The 27,896-nt window shown below is 38.5% G+C and overlaps 1 protein-coding gene across 24 annotated transcripts in view; it reads left to right on the forward strand.

Annotated features, from left to right (window-relative positions):
* The window catches only part of EIF4G3 (eukaryotic translation initiation factor 4 gamma 3), a 286,670-nt gene that overhangs the window by 60,631 nt on the left and 198,143 nt on the right, over positions 1-27,896 (forward strand). For 23 of the 24 annotated variants that reach the window (XM_079776759.1, XM_079776755.1, XM_079776738.1 and 20 more), the window contains exon 2: positions 1,869-1,944. The exons of the other annotated variant lie outside the window; for it this stretch is intronic. In XM_079776759.1, the coding sequence (XP_079632885.1) occupies positions 1,869-1,944 (76 nt within the window). The remainder of the gene's footprint in view (positions 1-1,868; positions 1,945-27,896) is intronic. 24 annotated transcript variants of the gene reach the window in all.

Raw genomic sequence — 27,896 nt, forward strand, 5'->3', positions numbered from 1 at the left:
GAATAGCCTCATATTTTTTCGTTAATCATGTGACCACCATGCAGAACTATAATTCAAAGGAAGTTTTATTTCAGCTAAAGGTAATCTTATTTCTGAAATAGTTGACAAGGACTTGTATCCTGAAACTTGTTAGGCTTATGTTTCTGCATTGCAAACAAATATATAGTTTGGATGAAGCAGTTTATTTTATTTTATTTTATTTATTTTAAAAAAATATTTTATTGATTTTTTACAGAGAGGAAGGGAGAGGGATAGAGAGTCAGAAACATCGTAGAGAGAGAAACATCGATCAGCTGCCTCCTGCACACGTCCTACTGGGGGTGTGCCCGTAACTGAGGCACACGTTCTTGACCAGAATTGAACCCGAGACCCCTCAGTCCGCAGGCCGACGCTCCATCCACTGAGCAAAACCGGCCAGGGTGAAGCAGTTTATTAATGACCTGCTTTAGCTTTGTTATTTCTCAATGTGGCATTTAAATCAGTTCTTCATGCATGGGGGTGCATTGGCTGTGCATTGAATTGTGGCCTGAGGTGGCTAGTTTAAAGAACTGTCGAGAGACTGTTATAGGGTTATTAATTTTGAATGACTAAAGCATAGGATTTCATTTCATTTTGTTTTTTCTCTCACCCCAGTAAACTGTTGCTATTTAGATATAAAGAATTTCACTTTTAATGATTCTTTCAGACTTCTGCAACTTGTGATCATTCATATAAAATTATCTGCAGCTGTCACTCTGTCTTTCAAACTTGTTTCATTGAATTAGAAAGGAACATAGTGTGAGAAGTATTAGTGTGAGTAGTATTAAATATTACAATGAAGGAAGGATTCTCTCATTTTGGGTTTACTACATTTACATAGTCGTTCTTTTAAAAATACATTGAAATTAGTATGTAAATAATTTATATTTATTGCAGAAAAAGCACATTATACAGTTATGTAATCCTACCATCCAGAGATAATTACTGTTAATCTTTTGTGCCAGTCTTTTGGTTGTCATTCTTTTTAAAAAAATATATTTTATTGATTTTTACAGAGAGAAAGGGAGAGGGATAGAGAGTTAGAAACATCAATGAAAGAGAAACATGGATCAGCTGCCTCCTGCACACCCCCCACTGGGGATGTGCCCGCAACCAAGGTACATGCCCTTGACTGGAATCGAACCTGGGACCCTTCAGTCCGTAGGCCGATGATGCTCCATCCACTGAGCCAAACCGTTTAGGGCACGGTTGTCATTCTTAAAGAGTTAAAAAAAATCACCTTACCAGATAGAAGAACCTATTCCATTTTTCAAATTTCAGAGCTAAATAAAATGCTAGTCTTTTGTCTTTTAACAGAATGTCTTGACAACATGCTGATATAATTTAAACTAAACTATGATGGAGAGCCTCTTTTTAAAAATGGTGGGTGGATATGAGGGAAAATAGCAGCTAAAATAGAAAAACAAGGAAACGGTTGTATTCTCTATTCCTGTGTAGTTGGCGAAAAGACTGGGCCTTTGTCAGCAATTTCCAGGTTGATGAATTAGTCTTATCTTTCTGAATATCCTGCTTATATTTCCTTAGTCTCTTTCTATGGAAAGGAAAGGTGGTAGATTTTCATCATAGGCCTAAAGTTTGGAGGCTTGTTGTGTAATTGTATTTGTTTTGAGTTTCCATGGAATGTTTTATCATGGGAATCACTTTTGGAGAGATTGATCTAATTACATTAGGATATTTGAAATACTTTGTTTTCCAGTTTCTGTGGAGAATTAAGTATATGACCCCTTGGTGACAAAGCTTGGGTCATTGACAGCATTTGGCGGTGGTAATTTTCTCTTGCTGCTAACGTGTCCGCTTTTGAGGTCTCTTACCCTTAACTCGCTCTGTAGAATCCCTAGAGGACCTGGGCAGCAGCCCTTGGAGGACCGGATCTTCGCACCCGCAGTCTCGGCGGTGTACAGCACGGTGAGTGACTCACAACTGGTCATATTGTGTGTCTGTTTCCCCACGTGAGCCTTTGACACTACAGGCAATGCTTGTTTGATAGGCATATGATAGATTTTTTTGGCAAAAGGTTCAAAATCCCAAATAGAATTAGATGTATATAATTTAATGCAGTGAATAGGCCTTTCCCCATTGTCTTAATTTAAGAAGTGATTAAACAAAAACGATTAAGATAGATTGGCTCATACATCTGTCTTCTTTGTTAAAAAAATTTATTTTTATTGATTTCAGAGAGGATGGGAGAGGGAGAGAGAGAGAGAGAGAGAGAGACAGAAACATCAGTGATGAGAGAGAATCATTGATTAGCTGCCTCCTGTACTTCCTCCTGGGGATCCAATCAGCATGTCCTATTAGGGAATCAAGCCGTGACCTCCTGGTTCATAGATCGTCTCTCTTCTTTTTTTTTCTTTCATAAATATTTGCCTTTGGCTTTGTATTGTGATTTCTTTTAGGACACTGTGAGGTTTAATTTTCTTTTTGGGTATCTTTTCTTAAAATTACTTTTTTAACACATTTTTTTATTTTACTTTTTTCCCTCTCTACATGTAAAAATACAGAATGTTTGGAAAAGAACATTGGAAGGAGATTTAATTTATGTTAAATGATTGGTTCAGATTCATAAATGAAGGGATTTAAAAGTTAGAGGATGAAGGTAATAAAATTAGATGCAGATTTCAGCTATCTAACAGTGAGCCTGAGAGAATTTAGGGGAGAATTGGGGAGGTAGACATATCTTTTAAATATTTTAATTCATTATACTGTTTATTCCTAGGAATATGACAGGGTGCTTTACAGAAACTCACAGTATAGTGAGGAAGATGAGTAAATAAATAATTATAATCTTAAGTTTATATGATAAAGCAATGATTCTTATTCCTTTGGGTTATGAATTATTTTTAGAATTTGAAAATGGTTACAATGCTTTCTCCTCAAAAAAGAACATGTACCCAGTATTTACAATATAATTTTAGAATTTCACAGATACCATCAGGTTAAGAATCTGATTAGATATGTGAATGTGCTATTATATGGTAAAGGAAGAAGTCACTTTGTTGTGGAAGTGACACTAAGCTGGAAGGGATAGAACTCTATGCTTAACTCCTCACCTAAATAATGTTTACATATATTAATTTTTCTCAACAAAATCCCATTCCTCACCCAGTATTCATTTCTATAAATAGTACCACATTCTCTCCGTTGCTCAGTCCAAGATCCATGACATCATCCTTTGGTCTTCGTTCTCTCACATCCCACACCCAAGATATCATATTCTACTTTCAAAATATAGATCAGATCCATTACTCATCTCTTTTACTGCTACCACTGTAGAGCAAGCCATTATCTTTTGTCTGTATTATTACAATAATTTCCTTAACTGGTCTCCTTGCTCCCACTTTATCACCACAAATACCCTCCCTAAACATAGTATACTCTTTCTATAGTAGCTACTTCCTTTTAAAAGGAAATTCAGATCTTCTGCTCTTAACCCTTTGCACTCGCTTGCTTTTTTCTCGATTCCTTTATTCTACTCGGGATTTAATTTTTTAAATACCCCAGATTTTACAAAGCGCGGCAGTAGAATAAAAAACTGGAGTTTCTTTTCATACAAACTTATTTATTTGGATTTTTTTATATTTCAGATTATTGATACATGCAAAGAGTAATTTAATCTCTATAATTTTTCATGGTGTGATATTTTTTGAAACATTCACCCACATGAAGACCTGGTTTACAGTCACATGTTTCGCAAATATAAATTGTCTCTCTTTTTCCTCCTTTGATTTTTCTGTTAGAACAAACAACACAATCTTTGTGTTTTTTGTTAGGGTGAGGTGTGATTATATGGAGCTTTCCATCTAAACGTTGCTCTAAGTTAGTGGATAATAATCTACCCCTGGAAGTTAGTGTACCGTCTCTTGAATTCTCCAACAAGATCATGTACTAGTTTCCTAATAAATTTCACATGCGTTATCGGTTTTTCATTTTTTCTTTTTTGGCATCAGTTGAGACAGCATTTACATTTTACTTGTCCTTTCATGCTAATGAAAACAAGAAAAGATACTGGAAAAATAGACAAAAATCCCCCCCCCTGCGGTGAAACTACGTGTCGAGTGTGGCTCTACATACGAGCTGCTACCGATGCTAACCGTGTCGAGTCACACTCGACATCCGAGTGCAAAAGGTTAAGTTTCCAATGGCTTTCTGTTACACCTAGATTAAAATCCAGAATCTTTACCATGGTCTGTAATGCTCCACATACTTCTTGGATTTCTGTCTCTAACCTTTCTATATTCCAGCCACTCTGGCTTCCTTGCGGTTCTAAGACCACATTAAGCATGTTGCTGTCTCTGGGACTTTGCACTGCTCTTCTTTGTACTGGAAATGCTCTTTCTCTAGAAATCTGCAAGGCTCACTTCCTCACTTTTTAGGTTTCTACTTAAATGCTACTTTTCCAGAGAGCCCTAGTTAAAGTAGAATGTCCACTCATTTTCCATCCCTTTATTCTGCCTCATTTTCATCAAGGCACTTATTACTACTCACTAATATATAGCATATATATTTTTTTCCTATCATTTCTAGCTCACACAAAGGTAAGCTCTATGAGGACTGAAGGTTTGGATTGCTTACTATGTTACCAACACCTAGAATAATGCTTGACACGCATTAAAAACTTAAGAAATATCTGTCAAATGTTGAATGAATATTACATTCTAATAATAATGTATAACCAATTATTTAAGAGATGTTTCAAATAGCATAGATAAAGCTAATATTATAAAGTGAAAAAAATTAGAATAAAATAGCTTATACAGAACTTAAAACACAGAAAAAAATAATACCGATAAGCCCTGGCAGGGTAGCGCAATTGTTTAGAGAGTCATCCCAATATGCCAAGGTTTCAGGTTCGGTCCCTGGTCAGGGCAGATACAAGATCAACCAATGAATGTTTGAATGTGTGGAGCACAAATTCTTCTCTCTGTCTGTCTGACTGTCTGTCTCTCATTCTTTCTCTCAAATTAATTAATAAATACACAAAAATCCTGAAATATGATAGTCTTCATTTTTTGATCAGTTGTTTTCATTCTTAATAATTTAAGTGTCTGCTGCACCTTTACAGTGTTGTACACTTTAACTGAATGTAGGACAGTGATTGACCAGGTGCTTTGACATTCTTAGTTCCCCTTTTTCTCAACCCCGAGATGATATGACTAGAGGCCCAGTGTATGAAATTCGTGAATGGATGGGGTCCCTAGGTCTGGCCAGCGATCATGGCCGATCGGGGCTGGGCCGATCGGGGCCTGCCAGCCCGGGGGAAAGACAAAGGGGGAGGGACCCCAGGAAATTGGCCGCCAGCCCCAGGAGGGAGCCAGCCCTCGGCCCCTCTGGGAAAGGGGCCGCGTCTGCTGCCACCCACTCTCGGTTCCCCATCCCATCCCGGGGCCCAGCCCCGATCGGCTGCAGGGAGGGACCATGGGAGGTTGGCTAGCCAGGGGAGGTTGGCTGTGGGAGTGCACTGACTACCAGGGGGCAGCTCCTGCATTAAGCATCTGTCCCCTGGTGGTCAGTGCACGTCATAGCGACTAGTCGTTCTAGTCACTTGGTCGTATTGGTCGCTTAGGCTTTTATATGTATAGATCATTATTCCTCTAGTGTCTAGGTCCATTAGTATCATTTCTGTGTCATAAAATAAAGGCTAACCCTCAATTCACCTCCTCCCGCCTCAGCATATGGTGTCCATATGTTAATTTAATTGAATTGGTTAAATTCTTTGAAAGGCAAACACACCTCCTGGCTAGTTGTAAAAAATTATGCAAGCAAGATTTTACTTATGTCTGAATTGTGGCTTTATGCCCTTGTGTCAGCCATTCTAGGTAGGTTCTTTGCTGATACTCAAAGAAGTATAAAAGTAGGACTCTATAATGCCTTTGTGTTACATGTTTTTATTTATTTACTTATTTTAGCCTGGTTTTTATTTATTTACTTATTTTAGCCTGGTTTATATAAGTTTCTCCTTGGATCATTTATCAGAGATGAGTAGGATACTTTTGTCATTATCCCTCATCCTATATAATAAGAGGCTAATATACAAATAAACCGAACAGTGGAATGACCGGTCGCTATGACGTGCAGTGACAACCAGGGGGCAGATGCTCAACGCAGGAACTGCCCCCTGGTGGTCAGTGCACTTGCACAGGGGGAGTGCCGCTCAGCCAGAAGCCGGGCTCACGGCTGGTGAGTGCAGCAGCAGTGGTGGGAGCCTCTCCCGCCTCCATTGCAGGTGGGTGGTAAGGAGTGAGGGGTCCCAGACTACAAGAGCAGCCCTGAACTGCGAAAGGGATGTCTGACTGCCTGCTCTTCCATGAGGGGTCCCGGACTGCAAGAGGGCGCAGGCTGGACTGAGGAACTCCCATCCCCCAGTGCACAAATTTCATGCACCGGGCCTCTAGTCCTATATAATAAAAGGGTAATATGCAAATTGACCCTAATGGCAGAAAGACCAGAACGACTGATCAACCAGTCTCTATGAGGCGTACTGACCACCTCTTGACCTTTTTCCCTGGCCGGCAGGCACCAATCGCCCAATGGCAAACTGGGAACTGGGGATGGGTGGCGGAGGACGCAGGTGGCGCTAGGCCAAGGCCCCTGTCCCACCAGTCACCCACACACAGAGGGCAACCTGCAGTGGGGGCGGGGCCAGCGAGTGGGTGGAATGGCCGACCTCTTGGTTCCTCCCCCCGGCTGGCAGGCTCCAATCACCCGATGGCGAACGGGGAACTGGGGATGGGTGGTGGTGGGGGGCGGAGCCGGTTGCAGGCAGCTGGGGAAGATGGCCCTGATTGCAGGCGAGGCCTAGGGAATGTACCCGTGCACAAATTTCATGTGCTGGGCCTCTAGTTAACCATAATTGTATTAGAGTGATTGATCATATGAACAAAAAATTAATAAAGCCAATATTTTCTTAAACTCTATTAAGGGCAGTAGATATATATTATTTGGTAAAGAGGAAATGGCAGAACTAAGGAGGCATGAGCTAATTTGAAATTTTTTCATTGGTAACTTTTGGCATGCTTCTGAAAAATGGACTATGAAATTTTACCATGTTGTATATTTTTGTCTTATATATTTTATTTAGAGAAATTAGATTTTATGACCCAGTATTTTTAATGTAATTGCAGAGATGAACTTAATAAAATTTTTTAACAAAAATTTTTCTGAAACACAGTGACTTGACCACAAGAAGCAGCAATCTATATTCTGGGGAATTGGAAGAAGTATCCTGTTAACTTCTTATGAAAAATTTCTATAAATAAATTATTTAATTTGAATATATTGCTCCTTAATGGTGTAGCATTTCATGATCCTTTCTAGCTAGCTTATACCTTATAAAGTCTTGATTCTGTCATTGTATAGTTTTAGGTCATCTAATTAGAAAAATCACACTTTATGTCTTTTGCCAAGTCACTGTAAGCATTGAGTAGGTCAACATGTCAGTGAAGACCCCTGCACAGAGACAGAATTTAGCATGAGTTGATCCACACTCCTTAGGTAATGGTGTCCAGCTAGATGTAAATCCACTTAATTGTCCTAAAATCCAGCAGAGTATAACAATCTATCCCCCCTACCCCAATGGTATATACACCAATTGAACTGATGATTTGTTTGTTTATACTTTGTTTTGAAAGACAGCTTTATTGAGGCATATTTGATATACAATACATACTGTACCTATGACTTAAGTATCTCTAAATTTCTATTTAAAGTATATAATTTAACATGTATGTATCCATGAAAACCTTCACTGCAATTGAGAAAATTAACATTTGCATCTCTCCAAAAAAGTTTCCTCATATCTCTTTGTAATCTTTCTTTTCCATCTTTACCCACCATTGGTCTGCTTTTTGTTATTACAGATGCATTTATAATGTCTACACTTTTATATAAAAGTTATAATAGGAAACAGAATCATGCAGTAGGTACTTATTTTGAGAGATTTATTCATGTTGTGTTTATCAGTAGTTTGTTCCTAGAAGAAAAAGTAAATTTTTCTTTTTGTTAATCCTCACCCAATGATATTTTTTCCATTGATTTTGTAAAAGAAAGTGGAAAGTAGGGAGGAAGGGGGAGAGGAGAGAGAGAAAAAACACACACTGATGTGAGACACATCAATTGGTCGCCTTCCTGCACCCTCCCGACTGGGACCAGGAATCCAACCCTTTGGTGCTTGGGCTGTCACTCTAACCATGTAGCAACACTGGCCAGGAATCTATTATTTTTACCCCCTAACAATAGAGTTTGGTTTTCATGAAACATAGTATAAATTATAATGATTATACAATTTGATAGTTTTCTTTTTAAAAAAAAATAAATCTTTATTGTTCAGATTATTACAACTGTTCCTCTTTTTTCCCCCCATAGCTCCCCTCCACCTGGTTCCCACCCCACCCTCTGCCTTTACCTCCCCTCCCCACTGTCCTCATCCATAGGTGTACGATTTTTGTCCAGTCTCTTCCCGCAACCCCCACACCCCTTTCCCCCTGAGAATTGTCAGTCCACTCACTTTCTATGCCCCTGATTCTGGATGATGTTCGTTTTGTCTTATAGTTGTAGTTTTGAAATTGTTGTGTGAGGCAGCAGTGTTTACCTATCCACCATCTTGGTTTCTCTCGATAGTTTTCTTTTTTAATACAACATTGTATTGTAAATAATTTTCCATGTTATTACATAACATTTATAAACATTATGCTAATCTTTTGCACTTGGATGTCGAGTGTGACTTGACATGGTTAGCATTAGAATAAAGGAATCGAGAAAAAAGCAAGTGAGTGCAAAGGGTTAATAGTTTAAGTAGCATGCTAAAGAGGTGAACCTTAATTTACGTGGTAAATTTACAAACCTAGCGTTTGGCTTAAAGATTCCCTCTTATTTTCTATTTTAAATAACTGCTATATACATATGCAACAGACACTATTTGAAGCACTTCACTTGTATAAACTCATCTAATCCTTATAACAAAGGTATGGAGTGTAAGTATAATTATATCCCCTTTATTAGTTGGGAAAACAGACACAGAGGTGGAGTATCTTGCCCAGCTAGTAAGTGTAGACAGAGACTGGATTTGAACTCAAGTGTATCTTTAACATTTATTGAGTGATTTATTATGTCCCAGGTACTGTACTAAGTGCTGTACATGCCTTATATTGTTTCATCTTCATTTACAAATAAGGAAATGGGGATTAGAGAAGTTATGTAATTTGGATACAGGTTTATCTGATTTACAGCTCGTGAAATACTACATTTCACTTACTGTGTGGGAAGCTGCTTTTTTTGTTGTTGTTGAACACTCACAAATAAGGTCAAAAGCAATATTCAACAATTTGGGGATTAAGACCCTTGATCATCTGATGAAAGCTATGGAACTACTTTGCAGAACAATGAACATAGAAACATGCCGTGTTTTGTTAGTGCAGTTAGATTCCTTGCTCTACTCTAGACCAAGTTTCCCTTTGCAAGTATACTGTGTTGTACTCTGGTCCTAATTTTCAGTATAAATAGCCCAATTGTTACTTTATATTATTACTTTATATTATGTGTTAAATGGACAGATACCTTATGAAGATTTTACCTACCCTCCATTTTGAAGTACCATTTTTTAGCACTTAATTGTATATGTATATACTAGAGGCCTGGTGCACAAAATTCGTGCACAGAGTGGGGGGTCCCCTCAGCCCAGCCTGCACCCTCTCCAATCCGGGACCCTTTGGGGGATATCCGACTGCCGGTTTAGGCCTGATCTCGGGGATTGGGCCTAAACCGGCAGTCAGACACCCTTCTCACAATCCTTGACCGCTGGCTCCTAATCGCTCACCTGCCTGCCTGCCTGGTCACCCTAACTGCCCCCCGCTGCCGACCAGGTTTCCTCAAACTGCCCCCTCACTGCCGGACTTGATGCTCCTAACTGCCCCCCCTGCTGGCCTGGTCACCCCTTACTGCCACCCCTGCCGGCCTGGTCGCCCCCAACTGCCCCCCCGCCGGCCTGGTTACCCCCAATTACCCCCCTGCCAGCCTAATTGCCCCCGACTGCCCCCCTGCCGGCCTGTTTGCCCCTAATTCCCCTCCCACACCGGCCTGGTTGCCTCCTGCCCCCCCTGCCGGCTTGGTCACCCCCAACTGACCCCCCCTCCCTCTGCTGGCCTGGTAGCCCCCAACTGCCCTCCTCCTCCCCCCCCCGCCAGCCTGGTTGCCCCTAACTGCCCCCCTCTGCTGGTCTGGTCACCCCTAACTGCCCCCCTGCCAGCCTGGTCGCCCCCAACTGCCCCACCTGCTGTCCTGCTTGCCCCTAACTGCCCCCCCCCCCACTGGCCTGGTCACCCCTCACGGCCTGCTGTTCAGTCGTTTGGTTGTCCCTCACTAACTCCCTTGTCGGCCTGGTCACCCCACACAGCCTACTATTCAGTCGTTTGGTCATCCCTCACTAACCCCCCTGCCGGCCTGGTCGCCCCATGCAGCCTCCTTCAGTCGTTTGGTCATCCCTCACTAACCCCCCTGCCAGCCTGGTCGCCCCACGCAGCCTGCTGTCTAGTCATTTGGTCGTCCCTCACTAACCCCCCTGCCGGTCTGGTCGTAGGCAGCCATCTTGTGATGGTGTGAGGGTTAATTTGCATATTACCTCTTTATTATATAGGATTATATATTTTTTAGCATATAATTTTTGTTAAATATTGTGGGTCTGTTTTTCTGTATTTCTTGGTATCTGCTGAGTAATGACATTTATGAAGTTAGGATTTCTTGTTAATATTTAATGTGGATTTGCTCATTAAATGTTAAATCACATACCTAATTAAAATATTATTTAATACGTGCTTACTTGATTTTGCGCCTTTGAAAGAAGGATTAACCTTAGAGATATAGAGGATGTTCTGTTAAATGTCAGCTATAAATGGCTTTTGAATTTCTCAGATAAGAAAATAGTAGAAACAATAATCAAGTCATTTAATGATAGAGGACTCTGAAAATGTATTTCTTAAAACTCTGGGATATTCCCTTCAGAGCCATTTTACAAAGCCCTATATGTACATTTTTAAAAACAAAACAAAACAACTGGTAAGGGTCCACTTTAAAATAAAATGAGTTATAAGAAATTGAACTGTCATAAGTAATTGTGTAGTAAGTGGAGTTGTAATTATTTTAGGAAAAATGAAACAGAACAATATTTCAAGATGTGGATTTATTATTGTTGCGAAGTTGATGACATATAAATTTTGATAGATATGGAAATATTTAACTTCCGTTTTATACAATTTTCTTATCTTTTCAAAGCACATTCTGGCTGTCACAGGATTGGCATCTTTGTCCATTGTGTCATTCTGTAGTTGCTTAATTGTCATCTAAAATGCAAATATTCAATAGAAGGGTGTTTAATGTCTTTAGATGTTACAAATCCCAGAGAAGCTTGACTATGTTGTTAATTTTTAGATTTGTAAAAACTGCAGCCTTTTAAAATTTTTTATTCAATGAACATTTTGTAGTAACTTTGTAAAAAAAAAAGTTCAGAAAAATTAATTAGGAGCATGTGTCAAGTATTTATTTCAAGGCCAAGTCAGAGTTTTTCTTGCTGAAGACATAGAAGAGGAAAGAGGTATAATAGTGAAAAAGTGACTAAAGATTATTGGTAATCAGCTAGGTTGGGTAGAAAGCTTTATGAAAGAGATCTTAATCTCATTAAAGTCTTTCTGAAAATTGATCAAACATTTTATTAGGAGTTACTTTTCAGGAGACGCTAATAAATAACATCACACAAAAATTTAACCCACACCAGATTTGGGGGCAGATTTCTTCCTTTTTGGTATTTATGTGTTGGGCTAGGTTCTATGGGAGAAAAAAGTAGTAGGAGAGAGGGTTCTCTTTGTTGTGCTAACACTTTGGCTGAAAAGACAAAATGTAAACAAAAATTAGTGAATAGTTAAAAGGATTAGAGAGAAGAAAGTTTTTAACATTTCAGTGGAGGTGAAGAAAGCTAAAACCAAGCAGTAACACTAAACAAAAGTAAACTCCTCAAACTTTGACAAAGCCAAGATTGTCAGCCCATCAAAGCCCATGTGCTTTTTCTCTTAAGGTTTTTTTTTCTTTTTCTTCAAACCTTAGCTTGTTCATTCATCACACATTTTTTAAAAGCATCTGCTGGCCAGGCATTGCACAGAGCACAAGGGATAGATACAGAGCTCCCTGCCCTGAGGTTGCTTACAGTCCAGTGGGAAAGCTGAAACTGGTGGATAGTTTAAGTGCAGTGTGGTAAGTACTGATAGAGATAGGCTGAGAATGTCTTGCAATTCTTGCAAGTGTGAAACTCAGCAAGGGAGACAGTGTTGAGAAATTTATCTCATAAGAGGTAAGATTTGGGTTGTGTTTCTAAGGATAAGAAGAACCTATTCAGGTGAAAAAAGGCATATAAGTTAGTGTGGTTATGTTTGTGTGGTTGGAGGGATATTAGAGACTAAAAAAAGAAAAGTATAAGGATGTTTGTTATTCATTTCTGAAGTCCACCTAAGATTATTAGAATGAATTACAAGAGGGTAAAATTGCAGCTTCAGACTGGAATGATGGTAGTAGCTAGAAGTCATAGCTAACCAACCACATGACCACAAATGTAGATGCAGAAAGGTGTACAGACTGTTTAAGGGCTTATTGACACTTTGTAATTCTATTATTTATTTATTTTTTAATCCTCACCTGAGGATATTTTTTTATTGACTTTTAGGGAGAGTGGAAGAGAGAGGGAAAAGACAGAGAGAAACATCGATGATAGAGAAACATCAATTGGTTGCCTCCAGCACGAACCCTAACTGGGGCCCGGCCCAGCCGGGGAGGAGCCTGCAACCTACATACGTGCCCTTGACCGGAATGGAACCTGGGACCCTTCAGTCCGCAGGCAGACACTCTATCCACTGGACAAAACCGGCTAGGGCTGTAATCTTTTTAAAAGAATATATTTTTATTGATATCAGAGAGGAAGGGAGAAGAAGAGAGATAGAAACATCAAAGATCGGAGAGAATCATTGATTGGCTGCCTCCTGCATACCCCCTACTGGGGATCGAGCCTGTAACCCAGGCATGTGCCCTGACCGGGAATCGAACCGTGACCTCCTGTTTCATAGGTCGACACTCAACCACTGTGTCAGGCTGGCCAGGTGACACTTCGTAAATCTTAAGTGTACTTTTGTATAAAACTTGCTGTTCCCAATAATGAATTTGTGTGATAAAAAATAAAATTTAGAGCTCAGGCCCGTGTGGCTTAGTTGGTTGGGCATCATCCGGTGCACCAAAAGGAAAAGTTTAGGTTACATTTGATGTATGGTGCTAAAGATTTCCATCTAAAATAGTTACAGGGAAAAAAAATTAAGTTTTGTTTAATATTTAAAGAGATTCATTTCTAGCTGTCTGGAAAATCTGGCATTGTAGAATGAATGACTTACTCCCCAGGGATTCCAAGAAACTGAGCTTGTAGCATAACCTAGTATACGATGATCATTGAGTGTGATGGGAATGCAGGGTGAAGAGGGAAACTGAATAATGATGTTAGTGATTTTTACTTGTATAAGAAAGAAAACATATTAGGGATGCAGATATTTATAAATTACAGTGTTTCTTTGTACCATCATACTCAGCAATAATATGGTATAGCCGTATATATGTCCAGTAGTTTACCTTCTAATTTGTGTTGTAACTTGTACTACAATCAAGCATGCAAAGCAGGTGCTGTGAATGGTAGCAAAAACTTGTTACTGTTGTATTTAAGTAAGTGGTTGTTAAACTTTAATTGCATCAGCGTCACCTGGTGGGGCTCCTGAAGTTACTTAGTAGGTCTAGGATGAGGCCTGCGAATGTGCATTTTTAACAAGTTTCTAGGTGATGCTGATGCCACTGCTCCAGGGACCACATTTTGAGAACCACTGCTTTAGGATTAGTGCAATTGCTGCCTATTCTCCTCCCCCATTTGTACAATGAAAATCAAATTTGTAATAATTTGATCCTAGAACTATTTGGCTTACCTAATAGGATTATTATGCCTAATATTAGGATCTTAAGCTAAACGTTTAAATATTTATAAACAATTAAATATTACAATAGCTACCATTTTTGAATTATTTTTATATACCAGGCATTGTGATGCATTTGATTTCATTAAGTGTGTTCAATGAACTGCAGGATTTTTTTATTTTTTCCTTTCACAGAAGAAGAAACTGAATTTAAGTAATTTGCTTATATAATATCTGCATAGTGGAGCCAGAATTTAAACTCAGGTCTCTGAAAATCCCATGTTCTTTTATTAATGTCATTGGGCCTGCTTATAAGATAACTTGAATCAGGACACCTTCTGCTTTTGTTCCTTGTTTCAGACTTTTTGCCTGGAGAGTGATGACCAGTGGCTCATCCTTAATAGCTCCCATGTCTCACATGACTTGGACCTGTGTCAGAGCAACTTAATATTGTGACTTTGATAACAAAAATTTATGCTTATTTATAGTTGGATACTAAATTCACAGTTCTAATACTTTGTAATATGAAACAATTCACTTACCTTGATTAGTTAGATAAATGGTTCATTAGCAACTGAAGGAAGATCAGCAGAAAAAAAGCAAACCATAAGTTTGCAGAAATTAAGTTATAAATTGGAAAATGACTAAGACCATTGTAGTTGTTCAATTTATACCAATAATCTCCCGATTAACGTACAATTTTGTCCATGGTGGAAAGCTAAGAGCTTTGATAGTGAGGCTTTTGAACATATAATAAAAATGTGAATATCTCCATTAGAAGCTATCACCTTCAGGTCAGTTGTCAATTCTTCATCTACTGACAACTGGGACAGCAAATGGCCTACAAAATATGTATTCCTTGAAAAATAAGGCATTAATTTCTTATGCTCATGTATATGTGTAAAATTAGTTTTACTAAAATGATTGGACTTAGTATAATAGATATTCTTTACCACTATGTTCCTTTCCCAAGACAGTTATTCCTAGTTGATTAGGATTTTACTACTAAATTGGGAAAGGACCTTAGAATCTTAAGGCACTTCTTTGGACAATGAAAGAAATAAAAATCTTTACCATCTTGGCCTGCTCCCTTAAATACTGTAAGGCAGCCCTGGCCACCTGAGCTGTTCCTGGTATTTTGAGTTGATATTCTAAATTCTAAGCTACCAGATAACCATATTATAAATGGTGAGACTTGGTAGAATTAATGATATAATAAAATGTTTATGCATAACTGAGAGGCCATTTGTCTGTAAGTCCTGTCATAAGTATTCCTTACGTCCTGCCCCTATCCATAAGGGCTGCAAGGACTTGAGCAAATGAGAATCACAGTGATGATTGCTCTGTGTGGCCTCAGGAACAGAGAGGGTAATGTGAACCTTGCTTTTTCAGCTACATCATTGGCTTAAATAGGAATATATAGGCCAGTGTGGAAACCTAACTACCAAGTTTCAAGTAGCAGATTTTGTTTACTATAAAATAAATGTGCCTGCTAGAAAAAAAATGAAACTCAGAGAAAAGCATAACAGAAAAAAAAAAAAATCCATGATCTTGCTACCAAAGGGTCATGCCTCCATTTTGATATGTTTCTTATAATTTTTTTGTTATGCACTTAAAAAAAATGAAATTAGTGTATTGCAATTTCATATCCCTCTTTCTTAAAATTATAAGCAACTTATCATTAAAAAGTCTTTCTAACGATCTATCTTAAGGGTGTAGTTACCTATTCCCAAAGGGGTATATATAATTTTTTGTTATAATAAATATAATATTCAAACATGCCAAAACCGGTTTGGCTCAGTGGATAGAGCGTCGGCCTGCGGACTCAAGGGTCCCAGGTTCGATTCCGGTCAAGGGCATGTACCTTGGTTGTGGGCACATCCCCAGTAGGGGGTGTGCAAGAGGCAGCTGATCGATGTTTCTAACTCTCTATCCCTCTCTTCCTCTCTGTAAAAAATCAATAAAATATATTTAAAAAAAAAAATATAATATTCAAACAACTGACTCATAGTTGTAATTTTTTCTGACTAAATAATACCAGTTAACAAAAATATCAGGAAATAACATTGTGAAGTGAATGAAAAGCAGCCATTACAATGTTTTCTAGAGAAACATGTATATGTAGAAAATTCTTCCAGCTGCTTTATATTTTTATAGACATATAAAATGCATACATATAACTTTAAAAGTTATATTGTAACTTTTAAAAATAATTTCATTGATTGATTTTTTTTTTTTAGAGATAGAGAAACATTAATTTGTTGTTCCACTTATTTATACATTTGTTCCACTTATTTAAACATTAATTTGTTGTTCCACTTATTTATACTTGTATGTGATCTAACCACAGGGATGGAACCCACAGCCTTGGCGTATTGGGACAACACTCGAACCAACTGAGCTACCTGGCCAGGGTATACATACAACTTTAAAAAACAAACAAATATTTATTCATACTTATATGTACTGCCTGTAGTTGGATTTTTTTCTTAGCATATTAAGCATATTTCATGTTAGTATACAATTATACATCATTTTAGTGAACCGTGACTTGTGTCATTAAATACAGAACTACATTATCATTGGATTTTTTTGTAATATTGGGAAGAAAAAAGGAAGTGTTTTTAGGGGTGGAGATGTTTATAAAGAAGTTTACCTTAAACGTGTGATTTATATAACTAGTCATCTCTTATGGACCTTTGGGTCTGGTTTTATAAATAATACTGCGTTGAACACCCTTGCACATTGATCTTTATCTTGGTAATTTCTTTATGATGATTCTTAAATAGCTGGTTAAAATTTATCCACCTATTTAATGAAAACAGAGCAATGGAATATAATCTATGGTTTTAAAAAGCAAATAATTTATAAAGGTTTTTAATGAAAAAAAAAAACCCACCCTTGCCTACTCTTCACCCTCCATTCTTGTCCAGAGTAGCTCCTTTTAACTTTATTTGATTTTAGTTCCTGTGGCATTAGCTCTGTATCTCTAAATAATACGGTTTTCCTATCATTGTTATATTTGTCATTATCCATTGAATCTTTGCTTTGATGGATGGTGTTGCAGTTCTCTTACAATCCTTCTTTCTTTTCTCTATTTCCTCAATATAATGAGGTCACTGTTCTTGGTCCCCTAACAATTAACTAAGAAAACTTTTAAAGAATATATAATTTGGACTTTTGATGAAAATAATATTTTAAAATGAAACAGTTTGTTTTTTCTAAAACCCATTTCCTTCTTAACTCTTGCTTTTTGACGTCTTACTCTTTTTTGTCTGATTCTTTTTTTTCCTGGTTTCACCTGTAAGAAAATTTATATTGTCAACTCTTATACTGAAGGAGAATGATAATCTCCCTGAATCTTTCTTGTGAGACTCTCAGTACCTCCCATGTGTTTTTAAGTTTATCTTGTCTGTTCTAAGTATTGCTACCCCAGCTTTTTTTTTTTCAATTTGCATGAAATACCTTTTCCCATCCCTTCATTTTTCAATCTGTGTATGCCTTTTGATTTGAAGTGGGTCTTGTGTTTGTATCCATTCAGCCAGCCACCCTATATCTTTTTTTTTAAATGTATTTTATTGATTTTCCACAGAAAGGAAGGGAGGGAGAGAGAGAAACATCAATGATAAGAGAGAATCATTAATTGGCTGCCTCCTGCACACCCCTCTACTAGGGATTGAGTCCTCAACCTGGGCATGTGCCCTTGGCCAGAACAAACGTGGGACCCTTCAGTCTGCAGGCTAAGCCAAACCAGCTAGGGCTGATGACTATTTTTAGTGATTTGTTTGGGTTCCTTTCTCTTTATTTTGTGTGTGTACCTATTATAGGTTTTTGGTTTGTGGTTACCATGAGATTGCAGCAAATCAGTTACATCTCCAGGCTCTGCTCCTAATTTTAGTTTTCTTGCTATTTCAACCACATCTGCAGTTATTCCTCCACTGAAGTTTTTAACTCTCAAAATTATCCCTGAAACTTGGAATCAACATCTTTCAAACTCCTGTTAATGTTGATATTTTGACCTCTTCTCATGAATCATGAATGTTCTTAATGGCATCTAGTATGGTGAATTCTTTTCAAAAGGTTTTTTTTTACTTTGTCCAGATCCATCAGAGGAATCTCTGTCTATGGCAGCTGTAGCCTTGTGAAATGCATTTCTAAAATAACTAGAGGCCCGATGCACGAAAATTCGTGCAAGAATGGGCCTTCCTTCCCCTGGCTGCCGGCACCGCCTTCACTCAGGTCGGAGCCGCCTTTCCACCTTCGCACGCTGCCCAGAGGCCCAAAAAGACTGGGACAGTGCAGAACACCCCTGGCCGCTCGGCCTGTGTATGCAAATTAACCCGCCATCTTTGTTGGGTTAATTCGCATACTCACTCCTGATTGACTGGTGGGTGTCGCGAAGGTATGGTCAATTTGCATCTTTCTCTTTTATTAGTGTAGATACTTGAAAGTCAAAATTACTCTTTGATCAGTGAACTGCAGAATGGCAGTTAGCAGGAAGAAAACATTAATCTTATATATCTTCACCAGAACTCTTTAGTGACCAGCTGCATTGTTAATGAGCAGTAATATTTTGGGGGAAAAAAATAAATTTTTTTTCCCCCTGAGCAGTAGGTCTCAACAGTGGGATTAAAATACTCAGTAAAGCATGTTATAAACTGATGTGCTATCATCCAGACTTTGTTGTTCCATTTATGGAAGACAGGCAGAGTTTATTTAGCATAATTCTTTTAAATATATATTTTTATTGATTCATAATTCTTTTAAATATATATTTTTTATTGATTTAAGGAGAAACATTTGACTCTTCCCTTTCACTTAAACTCCTAGAGGCCATTGTAGGGTTATTAATTGGCCTCATTTCAGCATTGTTGTGTCTCAGGGAATAGTGAGGCCTGAGGAGAGGTAGAGAAATAAACAGGCAATTGGCGGAGCAATCAAAACACACAAATTTTTCGATTAAGTTCACCATTTCATATGGGCATGTTCATGATGCTGTAAAAACTATTGCAATAGTGACATGAAAGATCATTGTTCACAAATCACCATAACATAATGAAAAAGTTTGAAATAGTATGAAAATTACCAAAATGACACAGAGACACAAGTTGAGCAAATGCTGTTGGAAAAATGGTGCTGATAAACTTGATGGAAGCAAGGTTGCCACAAACCTTTAATTTGTAAAAAACAAACAAAAAACCCACCACATCATTTGTGAGGGCAATAAAATGAAGTAGGTTTGTACAGAAAATATTGTTCTAAAGAGTATGGGCATACCTTTTGGAACCAGTGATCATTTCCTTAAAGAATCTTTTTCAAAACATATAGGAATTTATTTTACTACAGAGTCAGTGAATTTGTCCTTTTTCAATAGCCAATGATTCAGTGTTAAGTTTTTATTTGATTTGATTTTCTAACTTGTTTTTGTGGGCATAGTAACAAAGCAGATATAAATGAATTAAAGAGCTTTGTTACCTCATGCATATCCCTCAGCCGGTAAAATCCTTTGATGTTTTATCCTAAACCAGTGATGGGCAACCTTTTGAGCTTGGTGTGTCAAACTTCGCCAAAAAACTGAGCATAACTCGGGTAGTGTGTCACTTTGAGGAAAAAACATTATTTCGCAAATGTTTCATCCTCAGGAGCAGCAAATGTTTCATCCTCGGTATGCGGCCGCCTCTGTGGCCGTGTGTCATCAGAAATGGCTACGCGTGTCAGTGCTGACACGCGTGTCATAGGTTCGCCATCACTGTCCTAAACTGATCGAAAACTCATTTCTTCTTAATTTAATATTTTATATTCTAAAAATAGTCATTGATCTTGCACATACATGATATGAATTCAAATAATCTGTGGTTACAGATGTTCTAGATACGAAATTTTAAAAATAATTTGTATCTATATATATAACAGCCTAATATGCTAAGTGTCCAACTGATCAGTCGACCATTCGGTTGACCACTCAACCAGTTGCTATGATGCGCACCAACCACCAGGGGGCAGATGCTCCAACCGGTAGGTTAGCTTGCTGTTGGGGTCCGGCTGTTCGGGACTGGGCCAGATGGGCCAGACACGCCCTAGAGCCCTCCCGCAGTTCCTCCCCAGCCAGCCGGCCCCCATTGGCCCTGATTGGGACTGGATGAGACGGCCCCGATAGGCCCCAATTGCTGGCCAGGCTGAGGAACCAATACCTGTGCACGAATTTGTGCCCCGGGCCAATAGTGTTCTTATAATGGTCTTCATGAACCTAAAGTTTAATTTGTGGATAGAAATACTAGTAGCTTCCAATTGTTGTGTATCAAGCACTATATTAGTTACTTTCCAAAATTGATTTCTAATCTTCATTATATCCCTCTAAGATTTTATTTTATAAGGCAGGAAAGTGAAAAATTCTGAGTTATTTCCCCATAGTAACACTGCTGTTAAATGATATAGCTGAAATTAGGTATGGTCATGTTCTCTCCTATTGTATTTTCAGTAACTCACCTTCCAACATAAGGAAGAAGAATAGAAAAAGTTAAAGTGAATAGTTAACTAAGATAGATATATTATTTGCTATTGTCTCAGCAGAGCCAATGATCTGAATGAAGTTCAGGTTAGGTGAGTAGGATAACATATTTCTAAGTCTGCCATGTCTTTTCTTGCAGCCAGCAGTGAATCTTCATAGGTTTCCTGTTGATGCATTTAGATAGAAACCATAAATCATCTCTGAAGCCTTTGATTAAAGTTATTTAATCAAGTTGGTTCTTTTAAATTAATTCTCATATGAAAGTCATCTTTCTCATTACTAGGCAGCTTGCTTCCTCAGCGTTGGCTTCTGTGTGTCTCTTTATTTGAGATAAAGTTAAGCCATACATAATTCACTCATTTAAAATGTACAATTCAATGGATTTTAGCATATTCAGAGTTGTACAGCCATCACCACAGTCAATCTTAGGACATTTTCATTACCTTAAAGAGAAACCCTGTGTTCCTTATTAGCCCATCACTTCCCAACTCCAAAGCCCTAGGCAACCACTAATCTATCTGTCTCTTACATATTTGCATATTAGTATGGATATTTTATTATAAATGGAATTATACCATGTCTGGTACTTTGATGACTTGTTTCTCTTAGCATAATATTTTATTGCTGAATAATATCTCTTGATGGAGAATACCATATTTTATTTATCTGTTCATCAGTTGGTAGATATTTGAGTTGTTTCCACTTTTCGCTCTTATGAATATGCTATCAACATTCATATACAAATTTTTTGGTGGACATTCTAGCCTCTGTCTTACCCTCATAAAATATAAATGAGGTAAGATTTCATCCCATTTAAAAATTGTGGTGGCTTCCTTTTGCTGAGAGCAAAGGAATTTGTATATTTTCACAATCTGGCTATTATTATAGTTGTACAAGTGTCATTTCTTTCCACTTAACTCTCTGCCCCCTAACTCTTTCTTGTTTGTAGAACATGTTTCACCTTCTTAGATCTGTACCCATTAATTTCTTTCCAAAATGCTGTCTCAAATTTTTGGTCTGATGCTACCAAACCTCAGACCTAATTACCCCTGGTTTTCAGCAATACTTTAAATTTTCTGGAGCATTTTTCACATGATTTTATTTATTTATTTACCTGTGACTTCTTTGTATTGGAGCCCTTTAAGGACAAGGGCTATTTTATCTTTATAGCTTAATATAGATAAGCATTGAGGTTTGGTCAGTGTTGATTGTATGGCAGAGGAGGCGAAGTTAGGAATCATATCAAGTTGGTTTGTACTATGATCACTGTGTGGTATCTCTTCGGTCCTAACATCAGTAGACTCATTATTTAAATTAATATTTTTTTGTTGTATGTCAAGTATCCTATCTAATAATAGACAAATATGCAAATTGACCACACCTCTGACACCCACAAGCCACACCCACCATCCAATCAGAGCGAGTATGCAAATTAACCCAAACCAAGATGGCTACAGCCACAGAGAGCAAGGTTTCCTAGGTAACAGAGGAAGCCAAGCTTTCCGCCTGCCCTTGCCAGGCCTAAGCCTCCACTCAAGCTACAAAGTTTCAATTATAGAAGGTAAACAAATTCAAACAAATGGCGGCAGAATGGAGCTTGAGAGAGCAGGCCAGGGTTGCCGCCGGCAACAGGGGAAGCAAAGCTTTCCGCACACCCTGGCAGGGCCCACCCACTTAAGGCAACAAAGTTTCAATTATAACCCCAACACAAATGGCTGCCGGCCTCAGAGGGAGCCCCAGGCTTGGCTCCGCTCCAGGCTACAAAGTTTCAATTGTAGAAGGAAAATAAATTCCAGATACCAGGGCCTCCGCTTGGGTTGCCAGGGGGCGTGGCTGGCCTGCAAACCACCACAGGCCTCTCGCTCAGGCCGCCCCACACCTCAAGGGAACCCCCACCTGATCCGGGACACCCTTCAGGGCAAACCAGCTGGCCCCCACCCCTGTACCAGGCCTCTATCCTATCTAACAAAAGAGTAATATGCAGATTGATTATCACTGCAACACACAATATAGCTGCCCCATGTGGTCAAAGATCCTGCCCCCATGTGGACACAAGATGGCCAGCAGGAGAGGGCAGTTGGGAGGCACTCGGCCTGCAAGGGAGGGCAGTTGAGAGGGACCAAGCCTGCAAGGGAGGGCAGTTGGAGGTGATCAACCGTGCAGGAGAGGGCAGTTAGGGGTGACCAGGCCGGCAGAGGAGGGAAGTTGGGGGCAAACAGGCTGGCAGCGGAGTGGTTAGGGGGTGATCAGGCTGGCAGGCAGAAGCGGTTAGGGGCAATCAGGAAGGCAGGCAGGCAAGCATTTGGGAGCCAGCAGTCCTGGATTGTGAGAGGGATGTCCGACTGCCCGTTTAGGCCCGATCCCCTTAAAGGGGTCCCATATTGGAGAGGGTACAGGCTGGGCTGAGGGACAACCCCCTCCGTGCATGAATTTCGTGCACCGGGCCTCTAGTCCTATATTATAAAAGCCTAATATGCAAATTGTCCCCTCGACTGGGAGTTTGACCAGGAGGTGGAGCCAACCTCCTGCAGCCCCTCCCCCAGGCCAGCCCCATCCTGGCTGGTGGCAGCGGCAATTGGCCAGGGGGAAGGGAGGCTCCAGCCGTGCATGAATTTCATGCACTGGGCCTCTAGTCTATAATAATAAAAGCGTAATATGCAAATCGACCGAACAGCGGAACGACCGGTCAACCTTCCTGACGAAGCCGAGGCTGTGAGGGCCGAGGCAGCTGAGGCTGCAAAGGCCTACTCTTGCACGAATTTTGTGTATTGGGCCTCTAGTACCTCAATTAAAAAAAAAAAACAACCTAAAGAAATTTGTTGCTGTGTTTTTTCCTTCTCTATGGTGCTGGGCTCATATTGATCTTAGGACTGCTGAAATTGGTGTCCTTCAGTCACCTTTGCTTTTGAAATTCTGAGATTCTGATTTTGGTTTAATTTTAGTTTAGGACATTACTGATTTATTCTCTGATAATCTTGTATTTTTGTTTGGAATTATAAGAAGAGAAATAAACCGTATTGACTCAATAGAGAGGGTGAGCATAGTCTTGAGTACAATTAATGTTGACCAAATTGATCCAGAAATAAATTTTAGCTTTGGGTTTTGCCTCCTGGTTTATAAATTTCAAAAATTTTTTCTTTTCATTTGCTAGTTTGAAAAAATACATTTTAATTGATTTTAGAGAGCTGTGGAAGGGAGAAGAAAAGGAAGAGAGAGAAAAAAAAAAACACACAAAGATGAGCCACCTCCTACACATCCCTTACTAGGGATTGAGCAGCAACCCAGGCAAGGGCCCTGACCAGGACTTGAACCATCGACCTTTTGACCTTTTGGTGCACTGGATAGTACTCATTCAACTGAGCCACATACGCCAGGACTTATTTGCTGGTTTTTGTTTTCTTTTAAATGTATTTTTGTTGATTTTAGAGAGGAAGTGGGGGGAGAGAAACATTAATAATGAGAGAGAATCATTGATAGGCTGCCCCACTGGGGATCGTGCCCTAAAGGGGCAATCAAACTGGTGACCTCTTGGTTCATGGGTCAAGTCTCAACCACTGAGCTACACCAGCCGGGTCATTTGCTATTTTTAATTTTTATTTACTTTTTTTGGTAATCCTCACAGGAGGATATTTTTCCATTGATTTTTAGGGAGAGTGGAAGAGAAAGGAAAAGACAGAGAGAAACATTGATATGAGAGAAACACATCGATTGGTTGCCTCCTGCACGAGCGCCGACCAGGGCCCAGGCTGTGGAGGAGCTTGCAACCAAGGTACATGCCCTTGACCGGAATCAAACCTGGGACCCTTTGGTCTGCAGGCCGACGCGCTATCCACTGATCTAAACTGGCTAGGGTATTTGCTAGTTTTTATAATTCACTTAGAGACTTCCCGGAAGTTTGATAATCACCTACCTCTAAATTTATTCTCTCTAGCCTTGACTTTTCTCTTGTGATTAGATTCATAATACAGTATATGGTATACTCTATGTTAACTTTTATACCTAGACATATTTGGAGGGCAGGTGTTTTTATTTTTATTTCATGTTGGTAGCATTGTTACTGATTGGTGGTAGGCACTCAAATGTTAAGCATTGAAAAACAGATAATCTTACTTTTGTTCCCATTGCCAGTTACTAAATATGAAAAGAAATAGTCCTCAAAATTGAACCCTGTGATAATGAAGTCCAGGGTAGAACTGTTCATGATAACACGTCTTGCTTGAGTATTTAAGCATTACTTGAATAATAGGAAATTGCCTTTTTAAAAATGTTAAAAACACTTGAATATATAGGATTTCATATGGCTCAGCCTAATAAATGTAGCTAAGAGTAGAGCAAAGAGGAAATTCATTTACTTTCTCTTTTTCTTGGTGGTGGGTGGGGATTGGCAGGGATAATTCCAGAGAGAACTTGAAAAATGTCATGCTACCAAGTAAAACTTTTTAGTATCCACTGTCATGCTCCTTTTTTGTTGACAGGCCAGCTTGTTTCCTACTCTCTGTAGTATTCGTAAATATTGGGAAAGAAGTGATCTGAAGGAAGAACTAGGATGATAGAAAAACTAATCAAGAGGAAATCTTTACTTACCCATTCAGCTGCTAGCAAATCATAGAGTATTGAAATTAGCCACGTAAGGAAAGCTTTGGAATCTTTCCAAATTACCCAAATTGAACTTGGTCATTTCCATGGGAGCTGCAGCTGTTGGAATGTTTTTAGATGACTTCACTAAATACACTTTATCTTGGGATACAAAAGTAAGGGATGGCTCTCAAGACACAAACCATGGGCCCTTTTTACCTTTATTTTAGTCATTTGTTGCTGAAAACATAAATATTACTTTATAGGAATCCTGGAGTTTTCCTTTGTAATGTTTTTAGTAAAGATTTAATTACTATGTGTTTTTTCATGTAATTTTTACATATATGCAATAAATAAAATATAAAGCTTTATATGTTTGTATATAATATTTAACAGTATATCTCTCTTTAGTCAATGCCAATTTGTCCAGATTCCAGTCATGAAAGAATCATTACGTTGAGGAAACTTTTATGTTTTTTACATTTTATTATTATTTGAAAAGTGTAGTTTATGTACAATAGCTCTTAATTGGCCAGGATATTTTATTGAATCAAGTAATTTAGTGCTAAATAAATAAACTTGATACCTATTGACTAATCTTAGTTTGCATGACCTTTATGGTTTTCCTTTATACTTTCAAAAGATCTTTATATTGGTCAGCAATCACCAAAAATTATTTATTTTATAGGAGATTATTTATATAAAATTTTTGAATGAAAATTCACTAGCTAGCTGAAGTTTTCACTAAGTCAAAGTTTTAGAGGGCTTTCTTTTGCAGCATTATTTTCATACTTTTTTACTCTTGAGAACAACAATGACAATATAACTAATATCAGTGTAACTAATATTTTACCCTAGGTATTTAGTAGTTTGCTTGTTTTTGTCTCTAATCTTTTTTAGGGAGTGAAAGAAGGTTATAACATACATGCATAAAAGTACATAAAACATGTGAAAAATGCTCCAGAAAATTTAAAGTATTGCTGAAAACCAGGGGTAATTAGGTCTGAGGTTTGGTAGCATCAGACTAAGAAGATTATAACATACATGCATAAAAGTACATAAAACATAAAAGTAGAGTTTAACAAATTATTTTAAAGCAATATCTCTATATCACCTTCTAGGTTAAAACAAAAACAAAACATTATGTAACCTTTCCTGTACACTGCCTCTCTTCCCAAAGTAATATATCTATCTGCCTTTTAAAAAAAAGTTCCCTGCTTTTATCTTGCCATCTATTTATGCATTTCTTCTTTTTCTTAAAATATTATTATTATTATTATTATTATTATTATTATTTAAAATATATTTTATTGATTTTTTACAGAGAGGAAGGGAGAGGGATAGAGAGCTAGAAACATCGATGAGACAACGTACATGCCCTTGACCAGAATCGAACCTGGGACCCCCCAGTCCGCATACCGACGCTCTATCCACTGAGCCAAACCAGTTTCGGCTAAAATATTATTTTTAAATTACAGTTGACACACAGTATATTATTTTCAGGTGTTCAACATAGTGATTAGACATTTATATACCTTACAAAGTGATCACCCCGTTAAGATAGTACCCATCTGACTCCAAGCATAGTTATTACAATATTATTGACTATATTCCTTACGCTTTACATCCAAGTGACTATTTTTATAACTGGAAAATTGTATTTTTTTTTATTGGCTGTTTATTTTATTTTCTTTTTTTAAAAAAATTTATTGTCTAAAGTTTTACATATGTCTCCTTTTTTCCCAATTGACCCCTTCCCCCCAGCCATTCCCACCCAGGCAAGCCCCCACTGCCCCAGTGTCTGTGTCCATTGGTTATGCTAATATGCATGCATGTAATTCTTTTCGTTGCTCACTAACCCCCCCTCCCCTGCCATTTGTCTCTAGATCTATTCTTGTTCATCAAATTATGTTGATCATTATATCCCACATATGAGTGAGATCATGTGATATTTATCTTTCTCCAACTGGCTTATTTTGCTTAGCATAATGCTCTGCAGTTCTATCCATGCTGTTGCAAATGGTAAAAGTTTCTTCTTTTTTATAGTGGCGTAGTATTCCATTGTGTAGATGTACCACCGTTTTTTAATCCACTCATCTGCTGATGGGCACTTAGGCTATTTCCAAATCTTAGCTATTGTAAGTTGTGCTGCTATGAGCATAGGGGTGCATATATCCTTTCTGATTGGTGTTTCTGGTTTCTTGGGACATAGTCCTAGAAGTGGGATTACTGGGTCAAATGGGAGTTCCATTTTTAACTTTTTGAGGAAACTCCATACTGTCTTCCACAGTGGCTGCACCAGTCTGCATTCCCACCAGCAGTGCAGGAGGGTTCCTTTTTCTGCACATCCTCGCCAGCACTTGTCGTTTGTTGATTTGTTGATGAAAGCCATTCTGACAGGGGTGAGATGGTATCTCATTGTTGTTTTGATTTGCATCTCTTGGATGATTAGTGACTTTGAGTATGTTTTCATATGTTGCTCAGCCTTCTGTATGTCCTTTTTCAAAAAGCAAATTGTATTTTTTTAATCCCTTTCACCTTTTTCAACCAACCCCCCTCTCGTGGTAGCCATCAGTTTGTTCTCTGTATCTATGAGTTTGTTTCTGTTTTGTTTTGTTCATTTATTTTGTTTTTTAGATTCTTTACATAAGTGAAATCATGTGATATTTGTCTTTCTCTGCCTTTTTTTCACTTAGTGTATTACCCTCTAGGTCCATACATGCTGTCACAATTAGCCAGGTTTCATCCCTTTTCATGGCTGAGTAATATTCCATTATGTATGTACCACATCTTCT

This window comes from Cnephaeus nilssonii, assembly GCF_951640355.1.
Source record: "Cnephaeus nilssonii genome assembly, chromosome: 7".
NCBI classification, from domain to species: Eukaryota; Metazoa; Chordata; class Mammalia; order Chiroptera; family Vespertilionidae; genus Cnephaeus; species Cnephaeus nilssonii.